General features: G+C 47.6%; 2 protein-coding genes across 4 annotated transcripts in view; one reads left to right on the forward strand and one right to left on the reverse strand.

Annotated features, from left to right (window-relative positions):
* The first annotated feature begins 7,930 nt into the window (after positions 1–7,930).
* Positions 7,931–22,696, forward strand: part of LOC147205930 (neural-cadherin-like) — a 122,754-nt gene continuing 107,988 nt past the window's right edge. Inside the window, exon 1 of the mRNA XM_086109134.1 lies at positions 7,931–8,924. Within this exon, the coding sequence (XP_085965260.1) occupies positions 7,931–8,924 (994 nt within the window). The remainder of the gene's footprint in view (positions 8,925–22,696) is intronic.
* Positions 17,849–18,809, reverse strand: LOC147205931 (uncharacterized). 3 transcript variants are annotated; one of them, XR_015100700.1, is made up of 4 exons: positions 18,676–18,740; positions 18,358–18,502; positions 18,025–18,194; positions 17,849–17,948 (listed from the first exon to the last, which is right to left on the reverse strand). XR_015100700.1 is itself a non-coding variant. In XM_086109133.1 (4 exons), the coding sequence occupies exons 2-4, from the start codon at positions 18,482–18,484 to the stop codon at positions 17,944–17,946; spliced, it is 306 nt and encodes a 101-aa protein (XP_085965259.1). In that variant the 5' UTR covers positions 18,485–18,525; positions 18,676–18,809; the 3' UTR covers positions 17,849–17,943. The 3 variants fall into 3 exon arrangements, 2 of the variants coding, with proteins under 2 accessions (XP_085965259.1, XP_085965258.1); XM_086109133.1 differs by having other exon boundaries at positions 18,354–18,525; positions 18,676–18,809; XM_086109132.1 differs by having other exon boundaries at positions 18,354–18,502.

The raw sequence follows: 22,696 nt of genomic DNA on the forward strand, positions 1-22,696 counted from the left end.
GTGTTAAATAGGCGATACATCTCCAAACAGCAAGTGCACGAGACCTCTTTACACATGCTCCACAATTTCTTTATAATCATTGATACCACTTTTTTTGTGTAAATATCCTAATGAAGTACCTGTAATACTACATGGTTGTTACATAACTGGAGCCTTGACCCTTATGTCTGAATACAGGGAAGCATGTAGTTTTTTTTTTTTAAAATCACTACAACTTGGACTTGAATTGTTTGTCTTAGTTTGAGTGAAGGGAATAGATTTGGTCAATTATTAATGAAGGTAGCATGAAGCTTTTTTTTATGTTTATGCGCTGCTTTCACCAGTATATTCGCCTTACGCCCCCTCGCACTTCTTTATCTGTTAGAAAAGACGGATGTTGAGGCCGCTTCATGTGTTCCATCTTAAAAGAAAAAAAAAATCATTAAGGCTTTATGGTTCTTGTGTTCATGTTGGTCTTTCAACTCTGATAGCTCTCAAGTAAACCACCCTTGACTCTGGTCAAACCTTGTAATTGAATTAGACTTTGGCTACTGCTGAGATAAAAAAAAAAGAAAAAAAATAGACATGGTCTGATTTGCATTCATTGAATAGTTCAAAGAAAAGTTCAAGAGGAACTGATTCCACACTGATTTAGATGCTTTTCCACTATTTGAAGTTAATATGACAGTACCGCCGAAGCCTTGTGGTTATCTCCCATCAACTGGTCCTCTGTCATATTTCACCCAGTGGTTATTGCAGTTCTTTTCATCCACAGGCCAGCGCTTGAAAAAACACCAATGTAGGTGGGATGGCTATTGTGCTGCGGTGACATTCCACACAGCTTGCTCCATGTAAAAGGCCGCAGTGATGCACCAATATGAGTTTTGTGCTCCAGCTGCTGCCTGGAAGGCAGAAATATCGAGGGGCTCGCTTCTGGTTATTGCCTTGAAAATAACAATTTGCTACTGATAGCGGATTCTACTAAAATTACGGTGATGGATTGCACCTTTAAATTGATATGGAGTTTTCACCCAACCCTTTGATGAATATTCACAAAGAATACAGATGAATTCGAACTTTGGTATGGAATCGACGTGCATACATACTGTATGCCATACAACACTCCACAGTCAAAGCATGTAAATATTGTTCTGTGTGTGTCAAGTAGCAAGACAGGATATGTCAGACTCACAGACGGGCCTCTGTGATTTCCAATTCAACATTCCCCTCATCTGACACTTTGTGCTATGTAATATTTACACTTAGGATATATGACTTGTCATCTCGGGAACTTTCTTTTTGAGTGAGACACATTGATGCAGTGCTTTGGGCTGTTATAATACATGAGTAAATGAACAGCAACTGTGCATCGGATGTAAACATACACTCTGAGGAAAGAAGTCTTACGATACACTTTTTAATCAATTGGGCTCAGTGTGAGATGTAAATCTCCTAGCAAGAGATTCTGCTTCCAAGCTTTATGAATTGGACGAAGGCACTGCAACCTTGCAAATCTTCACCCAAACAAATGGACAAAAACCTTCCTACAAACACACTGAAATATAATGTAGCCAAATGAAACAGACTCCATGTTGATTCATCTAGTTCATTATATTTCTTTTCAACCATTTTCAGTGTCTGTGGAGATGTAGCAGCCTGTCCAAATGTCTTTAGTGCTTTTACAGACTGACTGTTAAAAGCCCAAACTGTTCGCACTTAACAGACATACATCAACTGGTCACTGACCATTGAAAGATTCAATGTCTTTATTGTGTTTTTAGAATGTTTTGGTCATTTTATAACTTCGCTATAAAGAATCGCAGCATTTGCTGAATGTCACGATCCATATACCATACCATAACCTTACAAGGCTCAAAATATTTGTACTTATATTGTTTGAGGATTAGTTTTGCTAAACTTTATTTGAGGAGCAACTATCCACTTGACTAGCCGTTTTCTGCCTTTTAATCACAGCTTAATTGCAGTAACCTGACAAAAGGGGTTTATAAAACAATAATATCACAATATAACAAATGAACAATTGCTTTCCCATCCATCCATCATCTACCGCCGGGTCGCGGGGGCAACAGCTTTAGCAGGGAAGCCCAGACTTCCCTCTCCCTAGCTACTTCTTCCAGCTCTCCCCGGGGGATCCCGAGACGTTCCCAGGCCAGCTGGGTGACATAGTCTCTCTAGCGTGTCCTGGGTCTTCCTCGGGGTCTCCTCCCGGTGGGACATGCCCGGAACACCTCACCAGGGAGGCGCTCAGGAGGCATCCGAATCAGATGCCCAAGCCACCTCATCTGGCTCCTCTCGATGTGGAGGAGAAGCGGCTCGACTCTGAGCCCCTCCCGGATGACCGAGCTTCTCACCTTATCTCTAAGGGAGAGCCCGGACACCCTGCGGAGAAAACTCATTCCGGCCGCTTGTAACCGGGATCTCGTTCTTTCGGTCACGACCCATAGCTCGTGACCATAGATGAGGGTTGGAACGTAGATCGACCGGTAAATTGAGAGCTTCGCCCTTTGGCTCAGCTCCTTCTTCACCACGACAGACCTATACAACGTCCGCATCACAGCAGACGCTGCACCGATCCGCCTGTCGATCTCCCGCTCCCTCCTGCCGCCACTCGTGAACAAGACCCCATGATACTTGAACTCCTCCACTTGGGGCAAGATCTCCTCCCCGACCAGGAGGGGGCACTCCACCCTTTTCCGACTGAGGACCATGGTTTCAGATTTGGAGGTGCTGATCTTCATCCCAACCGCTTCACACTCGGCTGCGAAACGCTCCAGTGAGAGTTGGAGAGCCCTGTTTGAAGTAGCCAACAGCACCACATCATCTGCAAAAAGCAGGGATGCAATACTGAGGCCCCCAAAACGGACCCCCTCAACGCTTCGGCTGCGCCTAGAAATTCTGTCCATAAAGGTTATGAACAGAATCGGCGACAAAGGGCAGCCTTGGCGGAGTCCTACCCCCACTGGAAACGATTCCGACTTACTGCCGGCAATGCGAACCAAACTCTGACATCGGTGGTATAGTGACCGAACAGCCCGTATCAGGGGGTTCGGTACCCCATACCCACGAAGCACCCCCCACAGAACGCCCAGAGGGACACGGTCAAACGCCTTCTCCAAGTCCACAAAACACATGTAGACTGGTTGGGCGAATTCCCACATACCCTCGAGGACCCTGCTAAGGGTGTAGAGCTGGTCCACTGTTCCACGGCCGGGACGAAAACCACACTGCTCCTCCTCAATCTGAGGCTCGACTTCCTGACGGACCCTCCTCTCCAGCACCCCTGAATAGACCTTACCAGGGAGGCTGAGGAGTGTGATCCCTCTGTAGTTGGAACACACCCTCCGGTCCCCCTTTTTAAAAAGAGGGACTACCACCCCGGTCTGCCAATCCAGAGGCACTCTCCCTGTTGACCACGCGATGTTGCAGAGGCGTGTCAACCAGGACAGCCCCACAACATCCAGAGCCTTGAGGAACTCCGGGCGGATCTCATTCACCCCTGGGGCCTTGCCACCGAGGAGCTTTTTAACCACATCGGTGACTTCAACCACAGAGATAGGAGAGCCCACCTCAGAGTCCCCAGGCTCTGCTTCCTCCAAGGAAGGCGTGTTGGTGGAGTTGAGGAGGTCTTCGAAGTACTCTGCCACCGGTTCACAACGTCCCGAGTCGAAGTCAGCAGCGCCCCATCCCCACTGTACACAGTGTTAGTGGTGCACTGCTTCCCCCTCCTGAGACGTCGGATGGTGGACCAGAATTTCCTCGAAGCCGTCCGGAAGTCGGCTTCCATGGCCTCACCGAACTCTTCCCACGCTCGGGTTTTTGCCTCGGCGACCACCGAAGCTGCGTTCCGCTTGGCCAGTCGATACCCGTCAGCTGCCTCTGGGGTCCCACAGGCCATAAAGGCTCGATAGGACTCCTTCTTCAGCTTGACGGCATCCCTTACTGCTGGTGTCCACCAGCGAGTACGGGGGTTGCCGCCACGACAGGCACCAACCACCTTACGGCCACAACTCAGATTGGCCGCCTCAACAATAGAGGCACGGAACATGGTCCACTCGGGCTCAATGTCCCCCGCCTCCCCCGGAACATGGGAAAAGCTCTGTCGGAGGTGGGAGTTGAAACTCCTTCTGACAGGGGATTCCGCCAGACGCTCCCAACAAACCCTCACAATACGTTTGGGTCTGCCAGGACGGACTGGCATCTTCCCCCACCATACCAGGTGGTGATCAGTTGACAGCTCCGCCCCTCTCTTCACCCGAGTGTCCAGAACATGCGGCCGCAAATCCGATGATACAACTACAAAGTCGATCATCGAACTGCGGCCTAGGGTGTCCTGGTGCCAAGTGCACATATGGACACCCTTATGTTTGAACAAGGTGTTCGTTATTGACAATCCGTGGCGAGCATAGAAGTCCAATAACAAAACACCACTCGAGTTCTGATCGGGGGGGCTGTTCCTCCCAATCACGCCCCTCCAGGTCTCACTGTCATTGCCCACGTGAGCATTGAAGTCCCACAGCAGAACAAGGGAGTCCCCAGCAGGAGTACTCTCCAGCACACCCTCCAAGGACTCCAAAAAGGGTGGGTATGCAGAGCTGCTGTTTGGTGCATATGCACAAACAACAGTCAGGACCCGTCCACCCACCCGAAGGCGGAGGGAGGCAACCCTCTCGTCTACCGGTGTGAACCCCAATGTACAGGCACTGAGCCGGGGGGCAATGAGTATGCCCACACCTGCTCTGCGCCTCTCACCGTGAGCAACTCCAGAGTGGAAGAGAGTCCAACCCCTCTCGAGAGAACTGGTACCAGAGCCCAGGCTGTGTGTGGAGGCAAGTCCGACTATATCCAGTCGGAAATTCTCTGCCTCACACAACAGCTCGGGCTCCTTCCCTGCCAGAGAGGTGACATTCCATGTCCCAAGAGCTAGCTTCTGCAGCCGAGGATCGGACCGCCAGGGTCCCCGCCTTTGGCTGCCGCCCAGCTCACATTGCACCCGACCCCTTTGGCCCCTCTCATGGGTGGTGAGCCCATGGGAAGGGGGACCCACGTTGCCTCTTCGGGCTGTGCCCGGCCGGGCCCCATGGGTGTAGGCCCGGCCACCAGGCGCTTGCCAACGAGCCCCACCTCCAGGCCTGGCTCCAGAGGGGGGCCCCGGTGACCCGCGTCCGGGCAAGGGAAACCTTGGTCCATATATTTTTCTCATCATAAGGGGTCTTTGAGCCGTGCTTTGTCTGGCCCCTCACCTAGAACCTGTTTGCCATGGGTGACCCTGCCAGGGGCATAAAGCCCCAGACAACTTAGCTCCTAGGATCATTGGGACACACAAACCCCTCCACCACGGTAAGGTGACGACTCAAGGAGGGGCAATTGCTTTCCCCTTTTTCATATTGTTTTGTTTCTTAGGTTCGCATTGCGAATACCCCTCCACAAACCGTCAGCCTATCATGATAGCCGGGTTTGAATGTCCCAATGATGCTAGGAGCTAAGTTGTCTGGGGCTTTATGGCCCTAGCAGGGTCCTCGGTGAGGGACCACACCATGGGCAGCTCAGAAAACCCTTATGATGAATTTTTAAAAAATGGCTTGAGTTTTCCCTTGTTTGGACGTGGGTTACGGGGGCCTCCCTCTTGAGCCAGGCCTGCAGGTGGAGTCCGGTGCATACAGAAGTGGGCGGCGTCTGATCCCCGCCAACAGAAAGCTAGCTCTAGGGATGTGGAATTTCACCTCTCTGGCAGGGAAAGAGCCTGAGCTGGTGTGCAAGGCAGAGACATTCTGACGTCATGCTTTTCAATGTGTTTTAAGGAGATGCACAATGTGAATTTTGACTCACAAACTGTGATGCAAAATCATTCATTTTCAGCCCTGCTATACCGTACCATACCAAACCATACTGTTGCCTGTTAGAAAACTACGGTTCACTTACAAACTCAGCTTTTAGGAAACGTAATTGACGTCATGCACGCTGTGAACATCTGTGATCCCGGTGCCTTCATGCTGGTCACTGATACTGCGATCCTGCTCCTCTCTCATTTACGTACTGCTGCCTTTGGCTTGTCCCGTTAGGTGTCGCCACAGTGAATCCTTCTTTTCCATCTAAGGCTATCTTCATATTGCTCCTTAAAAAAACAACTGCCTTTGTGTCTTCCCTTAATGCATTTATCAATCTTCTCTGAGGCGCTCTCTTACCTGGCAGCTCCATCCTCTTCACCCTTCTACCACTATAATTGCTATCGTTCCTCTGGATTTGTCCAAATCATCAAAGTCTGTTCTCTCTAACTTTCTCCTCAAAACATTTATCCATGGCTGTCCCTCTGATGAGGTCATTTCTAATCCTGTCCAACCTGGTCACTCCTGAAGAAAATCTCAACATCTTCATTTTCAGCTACCTCCAGCACTGCTTCCTGTTCTTGCCGCCGTCTCCAGGCCATACCTCATGGCCCGATTCACCATGATCTAAACTTTACCCTTCAGCCTTGCAGAGATTCTTTTATCACACAACAGACCTGACACATCAAACCAGACAGATAAACAAAATTTCCTCTTGGAAGGCGCTATAGTGTATGTTGATTTGAAAAGACGATTTTGTTTATTTATGATTGTGTTATTATTATTTTATGTTTTCTGTTCCAGGCATGGCCGTTGTGAAAGCGCCAGATAAATAAACTTGAGTTGACTCCTTCTGTCAGCATGCAGGCACATCCTCAAAAACGTTTTCATGGCAAAATCTTATTATTATTTAAACCTGTTGTGTTTGGCTGCTTGGTCAGGCAGAAGCTCTAATATGCCTTTTATGCCAGAACATATTGTGGACCGGGGAAGGCAGTGCAACATCCTGTGAGCAATTGACAGAATAAGTAGCCAAGAGGACAGGGCAGGAAATTACGGGACTGTAAAGGGTAGTGAGCCAGGCGGCGTCTGGTGTGTGATGGGAGTGCCTGAACACCTGAACCCCTGGTCAGAAAGCCTGTGAGGGAAAATAAGATGGACGGTACACAAGCACAATAATTATGAAACAAGCCATATGCAGTGTACGTACAGCAATTTCTTTGTCTGGCAAAAATAATCAGATTTTCCTGTTCTTTAATGTGACCATTGCTTTGCATTTTTTTTGTAAACCCTCCGTATGCAGTCATGTTTACTCTCGTCCAAATATTCTTGACATTTGTTAATGTTGTGGATGAACCAAACTGTTGATTTGGCCTCTGTGAAAATTCTTTCTCTCTATCGCTCCATAGATGAAATGTCTTATTCAGCCTCCTTCACTTTTTTATCCATATAGTTTCAAATGAGTACAGTGCATGAACACAAACAATAGGTTCACAAGATTTAATAGACAATATTCTAGCGCAAGGAGCAGCGAAGCAATTTAGGGCAATGTTGGAAGTCCAGACAGCTCTTTACAAGAACATATGTGTTTGCTCGACTTGCTCATCCGTGACAGTCTGAGTGATTTTTCCCTCTGTCGAGAACATTTTAATCTCAGGGCGGATTTGTGACACGAGTACATGGCGAGGCTTTTTTTTTTTAAATTACTCGTGTACTGGCAAGGAGAATGGTGCTGGTGACCATCATGCAGGGTGGGGCACGCAGAGGAGCAGCTCCCCCCCCCCACTCACTCCAGCAGCACGCCCCCACTCTTGGAGCCCCCTCCCCCGTTCATCCTCCTCCCCACCGCTTGGCGCTGTCCGGCGCTGTGGGTTCTGAAAGCTGTATCTGAGCACAGCTAACAGCCTGCAGCGCTGTGGACCGTCTGCACAACGCCGTGCTGCGTGGGGCCAACACACGAACCCCTCAGCATGCAAAAGCTTTAACTTCAAGGTTTCTCCAGGGAGCATTATATTTAAATATGAGAGTGAATCATTTTTTCTCTTCTTAATTTTCTGTCCACCCCCCTGAAGCTCTTGGAGGCAGCTTTTATAGAACTTGCCACCAAGATGATTTGGGCTGTTTTCGTGCTCCTGTGTTGCCTTTTGACGCCAGCAGCTGGACACGAAACGCCGGAGCGACTGCCTTTCTTCCACGGCCATATTTTTGAGAACTCACCCGCGGCTTCGAAAGTGAACGGACTGAGCATCCCGGCGAAGCGCATCAACGCGCAAAAATGGTGCCCGGTGCTGGGAATGCACCTCAAAGTATACGGCGACGGCAGCCAGGATTTCCGCGCTTTCGCCCACCACAAGCGGGGAAATATATTGTTAAAAACTTCCAGGGTCCTGGACCGGGAGCTGCGCTCAGAATACCAACTGAGAATCGCGTTGTGCTGCCACACCTGCGCGCCAGACTCCGCGCTTGTGGATGTAGCTTCGGTAAAAGTAAACGTTTTGGACACAAACGATAACGAGCCGACTTTCTGTCAACCAGAAGCCGTGCACATAACTTTAGACGACACCACTGCTATTCGAAGTGTTGTTTACAGGGTGAAAGCTGCTGATGCAGACAGTGGCAAGAACGCAGACTTGACATACACTTCACTGCCCCAAAATGGCACTTTTTATGTCGTCCCCAAGACCGGCGAAGTTTTGCTGCTCGACTCCATTCTGGGGCTCCAATCCGCAGTCGAAGTCTCGATTTTTGCCACGGATCACGGATGGCCTGCGCTGAGCAGCAAATGCGTGGCGATCACCTTTTCCCCGCGCAGGTGGCTGCACAACGCGGGTCGAGAGAGGCCCAGGCGCGCGCCGAAAGCGTCACTTCACCCGGCGGCTTTCGTCTCCCTCAACGTGTCTGAAGATGCCAACATCGGCTCGGTCATAACGAGCCTGAGTCCCAACAGGTTCCAATCGGCCAGCTTTGATCTCATTTATCCGGATTCACAGGGCTCCCCTGTGTCCGTGGGGCGCGACAGTGGAGATATCACCATCACCAGAAGGCTGGATAGGGAGTCAGAACCCTTTGTGGAGCTCACTGTTAAGATTCGGGACAAACGAGGTATGCAAATATTGCCACTTTTTGTTGTATATGATTTCTTGTATTGATTGATGTTATGTGCCACATTGTATGCTCACTATGCAAATCTTGATGAGTCCCTTGAAATACTTGGCATGCCCATCACATGCACAGAGAACTGTCAGAGCAGTAAGGTTTCATTCCACAGGTGTGTCTTCAACTATAACCTCATTGCTTCAGCTAAGCGTAATTAATGTAATCATTTTTAATAATGTAATATTTATTTGCATTACACTGAGGTCTGGCCGTTCTGGCCGTCCTTCCTGTGTCGTCTTCTCAAATCAAATCGGAAGTTTACTTGTATTTGCATGAAACGCGCCATGCGTTTCATGCATTCAAAATGCAATTCGAAGTGCTTTTAAGAGATAAAAGCAACCAACAAAAATACAAAATTCACCCAACAAATAACAGAAACCTACCACTCTGATCTCCACATGTAAGCACAAAACCCACTCATATCAGCACATTCTTTTCATGTTCTTCTATCACTTGCATGGGTTTTCTACGCTCTCTTCCTCCCATAACACAGAAACATGCATAACGTCTCCAAGTTGACCATAGATGTGAATGTGAATGTGAATGTGGCCGTCGTTATGGCCTGTGACTGACCATCGACCAGTCCAGGGTGTACTCCAGGTCATGCCCAAAGTTAGCCACAAGTGGTATAGAACATTAAAAGGATGCATGTCAATTATTGTGGCTTTATTACAATTATACACACACTTCAGAAAAAAACATATTCGCCCAAACTACTTTGAATAATATGTCATTATTAATAATTAAGATGAAAATCTATGTGAAGACACAAATCATGTTCATGATGCCTCACGATAATTTTCAACAATTATTTAAGAAGTGAGTAAACATGTAAATAATATACAACCCTCACTGCAAATGTTTCCATTTTCAAATTAGTACTTGGACAACATTTATAAGAAATCACAATGTCTTAACACCAGTAAGCTATTTTTAGAATAGACTACTTTTGTGATCCTTCAGAGCTCAATGGTGCCCCGGGGGCGCCATTTGGTGACTGTGGTGTGGCATTGCCAGAGGTCCCTTCTAACCACTTTTAATATACTCAAGTTGCTGAAATTAAAGTGCTTTCAGCATGAGTGTATTTAATGAGGTTGTAAAACTGTGCGTTTGCATACCTGCACACACATAAAAACACACTCACGCACACACACACACGTACACACTCACGACACACAGCGACAGTCATTTATTGATTAAGATGACAAATTTTAGATATTTATTTGGATTTATGAACAGAAATGTTAGAAAACGCTTTACAGGTTTTTGTTCTTACTTTTGAAAGAAGCCAAATATACTGCAGGTAAAAAAAAAGGTGAATTAAAATGAAATTCCTTCTTCTTTGTCAAAATGGTTCAAAAAGAATTCACTGACAATAAAACAATGGCTACATTAAAACATTTTCTGAAGCTTGATCGTCTCTTCTGCAAATACATTTATTTTCGACATCCTTTATTTATCTACACTTAGAAAGTTTTCAAAATTTCCATTCGAATTACTGGTGACCAGTACAGGGTGTCACTGCCTCTTGGCCAAAGTCAGCTGGGATAGGCCCCAGCTTCTCCCATGACAGTAATGAGGAAAACAAGCTTGATGGATGGATGGATGGATTGATGGATGGATGGAGGGATAGATGGTTAGCTATTTTAGCTTCATCGGTTGCGCTGATTGAAACGGGACAAACAATTTTTGTGGAGAAGGGGAAAAATATCAATATTCATTCTATAACACATTTGAATTCTCTCCAATCTGTGTGCATTTTCAAACTATCCAAAGTCAAAGGAATGCTTTTGCAATGCATCATTAGATTCAGCAGATGTAAGAAACTCTGTCGCCAATCACAGTATATACAGTAGGGAAAATCATTTTTCTTTTTAACGCAGAATAAATGTGCTCACTTCAAAGGAATTAAAAGTTTTGCATAATATGGTTGTTGATTGCCTGTAGTTATCGGCTCCTGATTCTAAAATAGATGACAGTTATAGAGATCACTAGCGATGAAAAACAATATAAAAGTTGAAAGATATTGCGCATTTTGTTGAGTGGAATAAGTATGTATTGTGATTGTTTTATATTGTTAGCAAACACAGCGATGAAGATCCCCTCGATGGTCACAAGGTTGGCACATAGTACATGAGTGATTTTGTTCACGCGACCGAAACGCTCCAATTCCTTCAAGTTTCTCTGCTGCTGCCTGGAAAATGGAAGCTTCCACTGGCTCTGCAGGTTTTCTATTTTACTGTAGATCTGAAGGATGACTACTCCTTGAGCTCAACATTCTTCTTCTTGACCACCCCTTTTGTTGCCCGAGCAGTGTATTTGGGGTCATTGTCATGCTGGAGGCCTCATTCACGACCCCAGAAATGAGATTTTAAAGCAATATTTTACAGCAAATGGTTCCATTCAATGGCCCCTCTATGAGCTAAGTCACTCTGTACCCTTTGCAGAAATAGACCAAAAACATGCTTCCACCTTCGTGTTTGACTGTGGGGATGGTGTTATTTGGGTCATACTCAGATTTTGTCCTCCACCAAGCACAGCATGTCTGATTGATGTCAAATAGCTCAACTTCGGTCTCATCTGACCACAGCTCTTTCTCCCTGAGTCATATGGGTGTTCACCGGCAAACTTGAGGCAGGCCTCTGCATTGCCTCTCGGAACAAGGGGGCTTTGCAGCCACTGCAAAATTCCACGCTGTTATGGCTCAGTGTGTTACCAACTGCTTTCTTGGTGACTGAGGTCGTAAATGCCTTCAGACCATGAACAAGCTTCTTCAGTGTACTTTGAAGCTGTGCCCTCAACTTTTTCATGATCGTCCTCAATTCACAAGGCAAGCTCTTGTATGGAACTCTAAACCGAAAGCAATCAATTGAGAATTTTGTGTAAAGGGGGTTAGCAAGTTCCTGTTTGCTAACAAGAGTTTCTCCATCATGTCGGTGGTTTATGCCCGGAACACCTGACTAGGGAGGCGTCCAGGACACATGAGCCACCTCATCTGGCCCCTCTCGACATGAAGGAGCAGCGGCTTGCCTCTGTGTCCCTCCTGGCTGAGCGAGCTTCTCATCCTATCTCTAAGGGAGAGCGCGGACACCGTGCGATGGAAACCCACTTTTAAATAATGCTGCAATTAGTTGTTACCTTCTCACCAAGCTTCGCAGATCGTTTTGTATTTCAATGCAGTCTTGTGCAGGTCTCTTTAATCTTGCCCATGGCCATATTGAGATTGGAAAGTAAGAAACTGAGTCCTGGGACAGGTGTGCTTCACACGACACGTTGAGATTGGGAGTATTGATAAATTGGATTATTGTGCACAGCTGGCACATGGGCAGCTGCCAATCTGTGGGAGGCAGAATTCTGGCTGAAGTGGAGTGGGTCTAAATCCTACAATAGGCGACAGAGAAGGCTCGGTGCCCACAGGCTCTGTACTATGGATCAGTTACTATGACGCCGTACCGCCTTGCATTAGATTGCCGTGACATTTTGTGCACTTTTGGAGGAGCAGCGGGAATGCATATTTCCCCTCACTCATTGTGTAACATGTTGGTTGTGATTCGCGTGTGACTAAACTACCATGGCAATATAATCTATAATTTTAGTGTGAATAAGGCAATTTTGTAAAATAAGGTCTTTATTGATGATCTCTCCTGCAACCCATTTTCCAGATATTTCAATGAAGTCATCCATCCATTTATTGCTTGGAGATGGATTTGATGTTGAGGAGTCTTTGGTTGGCTGGGCGGCTTATGTGGTTGATTGACATGCAGTAGTTGGTGACTGTGAAGTAGTTTTGGGAGCTAATCCTTGCAGAGTGGCACACCACTGTGGCCCTCCTGCTCTCATCTACTGGCATTACCCCTCTAATCCTCCTCTCGTTCACTCTCTTGGCTGAGGGATTTGAAATCGCACTGCCACAGTCTGACAACCCCTCAAATTGAGAGTTGGAAAGGTGGGGCTCACATGTGGTTCATGTAGCTTTTCTTTTACATGTTGCAGCAGGTGACGTTGAGGAGAATAGACAAAACAAATTGTAATTGTGCTGCGCACTGCAAGATACATTGGACCTTATTTTCATTTGAATTGCCTGCTGCTGTTTCATTGCGCAGTGTGTGCCGGATTATAATTGCATGCTTGATTGAGTCCCTTTTTTGCATGGTGGTGTCTGGAGATTTTTTTTTTTTTTGGGGGGGATGAAAAACTAGGTGGATTCCTGACAATATCTTGTCACAGATGCATAGACGAAATAAGCCGCTTTAGCCGGAGAGACACTCAAATACCTTCCTCCATTTGATCTCTTCCTCTCAGGTAACTCTGCCTTCCTGATCAAAGGCCCGACATGTCCTTTATGCTTACTACAGATTTCCACACAGAATCCTGATGGGGAGGATAGGCCTTTTCTTCCGCAATGTCTCCTCCCAAATCCTTGCTCACAGATGTATGATTGAAGCGTTCTCCCTTACCTGATTTGTATTTTGGCACTTAGATGTTGTCTTTGTTATTCTGGTTGAAGTATATTCATCAACAACTTCAAAACTCATTGGACAAATCAATCCATTAGCGCAGTTTATTTAATGTTTTTTTTCCCCCTCTATTCTTCTCGAGCTAATGTGCCTTCCTGAGAGTTCTCTAGCACAGCTCACACATGAAGACACAAATGTTTCCAAGCAATCTGCACCTTTGAAGGAAACACCCGAGTGACAAATCAAAATATACACACATGCCATTTTTTATGTACATTTTGAGGTATCTGTGGAGTCAGAGGAGAAAGATACTTTCCATCCATGCATTTGCCTCTGATGACTTATGAATGTAGTTTGATTTGGTCAACTGACCGAAGAAGTTCTTTGCAACAAGGCGATGTGTTGCATCGTCTACTGAACTTGCGCTAGTTCAAAATGGTCGGTGCAGCTCCAAGCCACATGCTGAATGCCAAACGGGGGCGCTTCGCCATCAGTTTGAAAAATATTCAAGTCAAGTAACACTTCCTGCGTGCTGACCTTACAAATAGTCCAATATGTAAGGACCCAGGGCTCAGAAAGGAGGGAATTATTGTTGTTTCCTTTTACATTCAGTCAACATATTCCCATATAACAAATCACTCTTTTTAACATGCGCGCCTACCGCTGATGAGATTCCAGAGTCAGACCCTTTTCTTCCTTGACATTAACATTTTTATTACCCATCGCCTGACTACTTTTCTTATTACTGTATTTGTGTTTTTTCAACAATGCTTTCTAACATGCATGAACATGGTGACAGTGTTCTGTTTATATGCATCACTGCAAAACATTTGCTCTTCTGGATAATGTTAAGTCTGCTTCTTGTTTAAGTGGTCCAAAGAATGGCATGCGGCGTCTGTTTGCTTGTTTGGCAGGCTGCTTTGTGCTATACCGGGCATGCCAGCGTAGCGAGGGTTTGTTGTTGAAGATACGGCTGGTGAAACAACAATTTGGAGGGCAGAAGTAGGTCTCAGTTTATGCCTGCTCGGACTATGTCTCAATAATGTTGCGGCTAACATGATTTTGGTGAATTTGAAGAGGGCGCAGGCAGTTCAATGGGTGGATTTTATGGATTTTATTTAATTCATAAATGCATTCTTTCCTGCGTTGTCTCCATTCAAGATAGGAGTGTGCCACATTTATAGGGAATGAGAGGGGTTGATTTGATTGGTGATGAATGGAGGTGGCTATGTTGAAATGACCAACACCCGGTCTAACTCGCATCCATGCAGACTTACGCCACGCGCCGCGTGTCACGCCAGAATTGCAATGGTCACAAAAATAGAGCCCCTTGTGCATTTGGAAAGGCTGATGAGTTTGCTGTGCGTACAGTGTTCTGGTGCAGTACAGATAAGGTCGTATGGGGGGGACACATCCTCAATAACATACTTTACATTACATTCTTCATCGGCCCAATGACTCTACAAGAAACTGATTCATCAACACACTTCCTATTCTGTTAATTTATGAAGTTAAAAGAATAATGTTAGATTTTGTCAGTTACTGTAGCTCTAAGCACATATTTTATCCAGAAAAAATATTTACCATCTACCATCTTGCAGATACTAAAAATCTGTTCCCCCAGAATGTGATAAGAATAAAAGTTTTGCCATGTCTATTGATGCAATGGTCATGCATCACTGGCATTTGTTCAATATCTTTACCGATTAATATACTGCAGGGTTGTGTCATTATCGATCACTTACAGTGAGTACAATTGATTAAACCGGTCCCCGTGCTCTTTGAAGGTAATAGATCTGAAATAAGATTAAGATATTAGCTATAGTTGTCACAACAGCTGGATTCATGAAGCCAATTTTTGAAATTTTGGAATTTTTTGTCTCGCACATTTGCATTTGTCCATTTGCAATTTGTCGAGTGTCGACATCCGCTGTGAACTTGGAGGACATGTTTTTGCCTGTAAACTGCAACATCACTACACCTCAAATCTGTTGGGAGCATGATCATATTGTGCCACAGTCTCTGTAATGTGAGAAAAACAGGTAAAAGCAATGCAAGTAGGCCATGACTCATGACTCACAACAACCCGGTTTAGTGCTGTTTGGTGGCAAGGGAGTGAGCAGTTCTTCCACTGAAGGATTACGCAGACCCACTGAGAGCGGCACTTCAGATTTGCTCTGGTGGGAACTCTTTTCTTTGGTCGTTCCCTTGTAAAATCTTGTTATTTTCCGCCAAGAAAGAATATGTTACGGTATGTTATGGTTTAGAAGCCATCTTGAACCAAGGGCGCAGGAAATCTGAGAAGCAGTAAAAAAAAAAAAAAGTATGGACCTACAAAGTCTCTAATGGCTCCCGAGTCTGGCAGGGTATAGTTGCGGTCAAGCCACCTGATGACACAAGTCACATTGCAATTCAGGTTTCGTGGTCCCGCGTAGATAACAAATCTGTGTGTGTGTGTCTGTGTGTGTGTGCGCGTGTTTATATTGTTTTTACAATATTATCCTGTTATCCAGATCTTTTGCTCTCAATATATTATATGTTTTTGTATGATTTGAAAATTGGACAGTTACGATGATCGTATACACAGAACATAGACCCAAAATAGCAGAGCTAACTCAAAATAGAGCAACCAAACAATTGTATTTACCCAGGGTGCATGAAAGGGAGGATTACTGCTGACCCGTTTCGTTAGAAGGGTTGTCTTTCCACTCCCTCTCTCCGTTTCACGCTCTCACTTCCTATCTGACTGCTAGCATGCTTCATGCTCTCTTTGATCTTGTTTTCTTCTCACCTTCTCACATATTATTTGCCCCTGTGATATGAAAGGAAATGAAAACAAAACTGTGGATGGATAAAAACATAAACAACTAAAGTAATTTAAGAAAACACCAAAATGAATCCCCTTTTTTTTGGAGAATGTAAAAAAATACTGACGTATACAAGACTGTTGGTAGCATACAACCACTACATTACAAAGGAAATATCAATGTTTTATTCACATTTACCTTTTTAATGACGCTGCAATGAATGGCAGATTAGAGCAGAGAGGAAGCGCGGTGGAATGGAGTAGACAGTAATAAGAAAAGGAGAGACAAGGAACATTCCCGGTGGCGAATGGGGACTGCAGGCTCTTCTATGGTCTGGGGTGGTGATGGTGATCGTGAGGTACTAATGGAAGGGGGAGGCGTTTGGTCCCTGTGTCCTCCTCGTGGGGGTCTGGTAATGGGTGCCTTGGTGGAGTTGGCAGAGCACGCACACACACACACACACACACACACACACACACACACACACACACACACACACACACACACACACACACACACACACACACACACACAGCCCATTCTGCATGACCAGGCAGCCGAAAAGGACAGGTAAAAAAATAAAATAAAATAAAATGGACATGGAAATTGTGCTTTACTTGAATCTAAGTCTCTGAACTTTAGCGTGACATATTTTTCAGAAAAACAAACAAACAACAAGTGGGTGGCCCTATTCCAAATGATACGACCACAAAGGTGACTTTAAAGGGTTTATTGTATTCCTCAAATCAAAGCAACAACAAAGCACATTCAGAGCAAAGGAATATCCTGCTCAAACCCATATTTTTCTTTTTCACGTAAATCTGCTCTGTATCTCTAATCATGTGTTCATGCTCTGCTGTTTTATGATACAATGTTTTATATTCGTCCGCAAAAGATCTGCGATCCCTAGGCTCAAAGGTGCGGATCAAACCGTCGCCAATTCCTAGTGGATCGCAGTGAAGTCCGTAAGGGAGCCTCCACGCCGAATTGACGGGACTTTCCATCACTGGAGAGTTGGTGCGAAGTGGTAATGACCTTCGGGTCAGCAAAATCCCGCGGGACCGCGTCCGGCGGTATACAAATCCACCACAGTCCTGGCGTTAAGCGCCTAGCAAGGTGTCGGACCGGATCCCCAAGCCGACCATCCCCATGGGTTATGAAGGAATGCCCACCCTTCAAAATAAAACACCGGGCCCAGCGCACCCACGGTCCAACCTCGGGTGCTGCAGACCCCCTGGACCACCACCGTCGGCCACCACGCTGCCGTGGACCCTGGCCACGGGGTCGAAGTGCGGGGGCGGGGTTGCGACCCGTTCCCCTCCCTCACGCTACATAGCCCCCAGGATGGCGATTCCCCCCCCCCCCCCTCTTCCCCTCCCCTCTGCCCCATCAACCCGTTTCCCCCCTCTCCCGATCCCCTCAACCTCAAGAAGTCCGGCGGCGATGGCGCGGGGCGTCGGGGACAGGCTCAGATGAGGGCCCACGTCCCTAGCTCCACAACCACACGTCGGCGGCCGTGGCACGATGGTCGCTCACCTTGCGAACTGGTGATGGTGCAGGGGAGAGGCAGCGACCACGGTGGCGGAGCAGGACTCTCTAGTCGCAGCGCTGCTCCCCTCAATCCGGGGAAGGGCCAATAAAAGGCGGCCTAAACACGCCCATCACCGCCATCGATCGGCTGGAGACCCGCCTCCAGCAGATTCATCCTTTATGCGGGCGAAACAAATACAAATACAAAAACCGGACTGCTTTCCTGGAAATCGGCACTTGGAATGTACGAACCCTGATGGACAATGCAAGAGCAAAGAGACCGGAGCGCAGGACTGCCCTCATCGCCCTTGAGATTCAGAAGCTCGGCCTGGACATTGTGGCCCTCTCCGAGACCCGTCTCCCTGGTGCCGGGCAGCTCGAGGAGCCTCGGCACGGGTACACCTTCTTCTGGAGCGGACGAGCTGTGGAGGAGAGAAGAATTCACGGTGTAGGGTTCTGCGTTAAGTCACGTCTGGTTAGGGATCACAACATCATCCCCGTAAGAACTTCTGAGAGACTCATGTCCATCACCCTACCTCTGTGTCAATCCCAATCCCTTGTCATCATCAGCGCCTACGCACCTACCCTGGACGCCTCGGAGGAGGCGAAGGAGTCCTTCTATGCCGCGCTGCGTGGCCTGATCCTCCGCGTCAACCCCCGGGATAAGCTCTTGGTTCTGGGGGATTTCAATGCGCGGGTGGGCCGGGACCATCAGCTTTGGGGAGGGACTCTGGGGAAGGAAGGCGTTGGCAACTGCAACGAAAATGGAGAACTACTCCTTGGTCTCTGCGCAGAGACGGAGATGGTAATAACCAACACACTGTTTCGGATGGCCAACAAGCACAAGACCACCTGGCAACATCCAAGATCCGGCCACTGGCACCTGATCGATTACGTCCTTACCCGAATCTGCGACCGATCCGACGTCATGGTCACGAGGGCCATCCGCTCCATGGATGACGGATGGTCCGATCACAGGCTGATAGCCTCAAGACTTAGGCTGAAGATCGCGCCTGCGAAAAGAAGGAAGAAGATCCCCAAGAGGATACGTTTCAATGTTGGGCTGCTGAGGAATCCCCAAGTCCTTGAACAGTACCAGACGTCCCTCACGGACAAACTGGACACTCAACCTCGGACCCTTCCTGCCACTGTCCACTCAGACTGGGAGCACTTGAAAACTGCGCTCACCAAATCCACGGAAGAGGTCCTCGGTGTCCAGAAGAGGAGAAATCCCGACTGGTTTGCCGAAAACCTGGAAGAAATTGAGCCACTGATTTCAAGAAAGAGAGAGGCTCGCATTGCATGGCAGAACTGCGTTTCCTCCAAGAGACTTGAAGAAGCCTACCGGACAGCCAAGAGTGAAGCACAGAGAGAGATCCGGAGGATCCAAAATCAATGGTGGGTCAACTTTGCCCACCAAATGCAGAGTTCCGCTGACCGTCACGATACCAGATCCTTCTTCGAAGCAACGAGGAAGATCATCGGTCCGGCTCACAGTCCTCCAATGGCTGTGAAGGCAAAGGACGGCACCATCCTGCAGGAAAAGGAGGATACTCACCAGCGATGGAAGGAGCATTTCATGGAGCTCCTGAACCGTCCGACATGCGCAATAGACAGCTTCCTCGATCCTGTCCCCCAGCTCCCCGTGCAACACTGGATGACGGAGCTGCCGACTCTCCGGGAGATCTCCGGAGCCCTGAGGAGGATGAAGAAGAACAAAGCTGCTGGAGTCGACGACATCCCCGTAGAACTTTTACAAGCTGGGGGTGCACATCTCCTCACCCGCCTCCACACCTTCATCCTTCAATGCTGGGTCAAGGAGACGGTGCCTGGGGAACTGAAGGACTCCGTCATCGTCACGATATTCAAGAAGGGCGACAAACTCGACTGTGGAAACTATCGTGGAATTTCGCTGCTGTCAACTGCTGGAAAACTCATCTGTCGTATACTGGCCGACCGACTCACCTGTCTCGCTGAGCGGGTTCTTCCGGAGTCCCAGGCGGGCTTCCGTCCAGGAAGGGGAACCGCGGACATGGTGTTCTGCGCCAGACAGCTCCTGGAGAAGTGCCGGGAGCAGCGGAGGGAGTTCCACGCCATCTTTTATGATCTGGCCAAAGCGTTTGATTCTGTGCCCCGAGCAGCACTCTGGAAAGTGCTGGAACGTCAAGGCTGCCCCCCCAAATTCATATCCCTCATCCGGATGTTTCACGACGGCATGAAGGGTTGCGTCCTGACTCAGGGCGAAATGACTCCCCCATTCCCGGTTCGGACCGGAGTCAAACAGGGCTGCACGGTGGCGCCGACGTTGTTCTGCCTCTCATCCACCACGTCACCCCTGTCCAGGAGCACGGAATCACTCTACGCTACCAAACTGAAGGGTCGCTCTTCAACCTCAGCCGTTTGAGGAGCAGGCGGGGGACCATGGTCACGACCGTCAGCGAACTCCAGTACGCTGATGACAATGCTGCGGTCTCCAACTCCTCCGGGGGCCTCCAGCTCATCGCGGACGGCTTCGCCGCGGCGTACAGGACCTTTGGCCTCTCCGTCAACACCAAAAAGACAAAGACCCTCCACCTGAACCATCGTCCACCCCAAATCTCCATAGACGACGAACCCATCGAGCAGGTCTCGGCGTTCCCTTACCTGGGCAGCATTATCCAGGAGGACGCCGGCCTCACGGAGGACCTCACTTACCGTATCCAGGCAGCCCACACAGCCTTTGGACGCCTCGGTCGTCGGGTCTTCAGGAATCACGCCATTTCCACCAACACGAAGATCATGGTGTATAAGTCTGTCGTCCTCCCGACCCTTCTCTATGGCGCCGAATGTTGGACCCTCTATCGGAGCAGCATCAAGAGGCTCGAGAGGTTCCACCAAGGACGACTCCGATCTCTCCTCAACGTTTCCTGGGAGGAGAGAGTGACTAATAATGAGATCCTCACCCGGGCTGGCCTCACGAGTATCGAGGCCATGATCACCCTGGCCCAACTGCGGTGGGCCGGCCACGTGCAGCGGATGAGCGACGACCGTCTCCCGAAGCAGCTCCTCTACGCGGAGTTGCTGGAGGGCACCCGTCCCCGCGGTGGCCCGAAAAGACGATTCAAAGACCAGCTAAAGGGTCATCTTCAGCGGTGCCGGATTCCCCCGGCACAGTGGGCTGACCTGGCCGCGGATCGGGCGGCCTGGCGTGGGGCTGTGCGGGGCGGGGTCCAGGTCCTCGAGACTCGACGCGTCGCTGCGGAGGAGGACCGGCGAGCGCGGAGGAAGGAGAGGGCCCGGCAACCGCCCGGCCCCCCAACCCACTTCTGTCAATCCTGCGGGCGGGGCTTTCGGGGAAGACTGGGCCTCCACAGTCATCGGAGACACAAGCACCAGGAGCCGTCGCCTTGTCCTGGGGGCCGCATTCCTCGATAACGAGGGCCTTCACCGACCGACCGTTTTATGATACAATGTTTTATATTCTGTCTTGCACTTTCCAACCGTGTCTCAAAAAGTACTACAAATGATTCATTGTTATTAAATTATTAGTTTGTATGATGGATTTGCGTCATATAGCACTTATACTCATGCAGGTTATGATCCAGAGAACAGACTTAAGCGGACCTGCATATACTCCTCCGGCAAGGCAGCTGCATTTACATAAATGATGCGGACACTCAAGGGTTTATTTTTTTACCCGTACAATTGCACATTGATGGATGCCCTGGTTCAGTTGAAATGGTGTTTATACAAAAACAAACAGACCCCGAAAGAACGGTGGAACCCTCAATGTTGACGGCTCCATGAGCCATACAAATTTGAATTTAATTTTCGTAATAATAATCATAATAATACCTGAACACTCACAACAAAACTTGATTTCAGACTTCAGATCTTCATGTGAAATTAAACACATTATTTACCTTAAGAGGACCTAACAAGAAAACAGCCACTTAAAGTGTTCCCCTGGTTGCCCATTTCCAGCTATTAATGGGGAAAATTATAAAATCTGATAAATACCCAATGTTGACATTTTTGTGCCTAATCTTGTATTTACCCACATATTCCCCATGGTTCATTTTAATACATGGTGCCATGTTGGGAATGGATGTGACGTCAATTCATCGACTGGGCCAACCATTGCACACAGCAGTTGCTCTTGATTGATATGGCAGATCAATTGCCAATAGATGTATATCTGTGTTTTCTTATTTTTCTTGTTCAATGACCCTAGTAAGCTGTCGTAGAAAAGGTCGTCCCAAACTTAAAAAAAAGTTGACTGCCAGGCAGTCCAGATTCAGATATCAATTCATTCTTTCATTCATTTATTAATCAATGAATGAATTAATTTAAACAGAAAAGATGTAACCTGACTTGCATCACAGGCATCTCAGAAAATAGGTTCCGTGAGCTATTACAAGCTTGCTTTAATACAACCAGTGTCACCAAAAACACGTTTGGTTGTAGTTTTTCTTGATAAACCATATATATTTTTCTAAGATTTTAAACTAGCAAATTGGTGCTGTTGTTAAATCCAGCTTCTTTCATCTTTTGGCAGCTCGCTAAAGTAAAACCTCTCCATTCTCATGAGCACCTTGAGACAGTTTTCATGCTTTCGTCACAATTCATATTTCTTTTCAAATCTTTAAATGGCCTCGCTCCACCTTACCTCTCTAAGCTCCTCCGCCCCTACACCGGTGTCTACAGACCAGACATTATGAGAAGTACCAAGGACTAAGCGGAGGCTCAGAGGGGATCAAGCCTTTTCCGTTGCTGGTCCCTCTTTCTGGAATGACCTCCCACTGAACATTCGGCAAACCCCCTCGCTCCCCATCTTTAAAATTCGTCTCAAAACTCATTTGTATTCTTTGGCATTTGACTCAGCATGACTCAGACTTGATCTTAGTTTTACTGTTTTGTGCTTTCTCGTGTCTTTGTTATTAAT

The sequence above is a fragment of the Hippocampus guttulatus genome, chromosome 4 (genome assembly GCF_054856545.1).
Source record: "Hippocampus guttulatus isolate MCC_2025c chromosome 4, RoL_Hgut_1.0, whole genome shotgun sequence".
Classification (NCBI taxonomy): Eukaryota; Metazoa; Chordata; class Actinopteri; order Syngnathiformes; family Syngnathidae; genus Hippocampus; species Hippocampus guttulatus.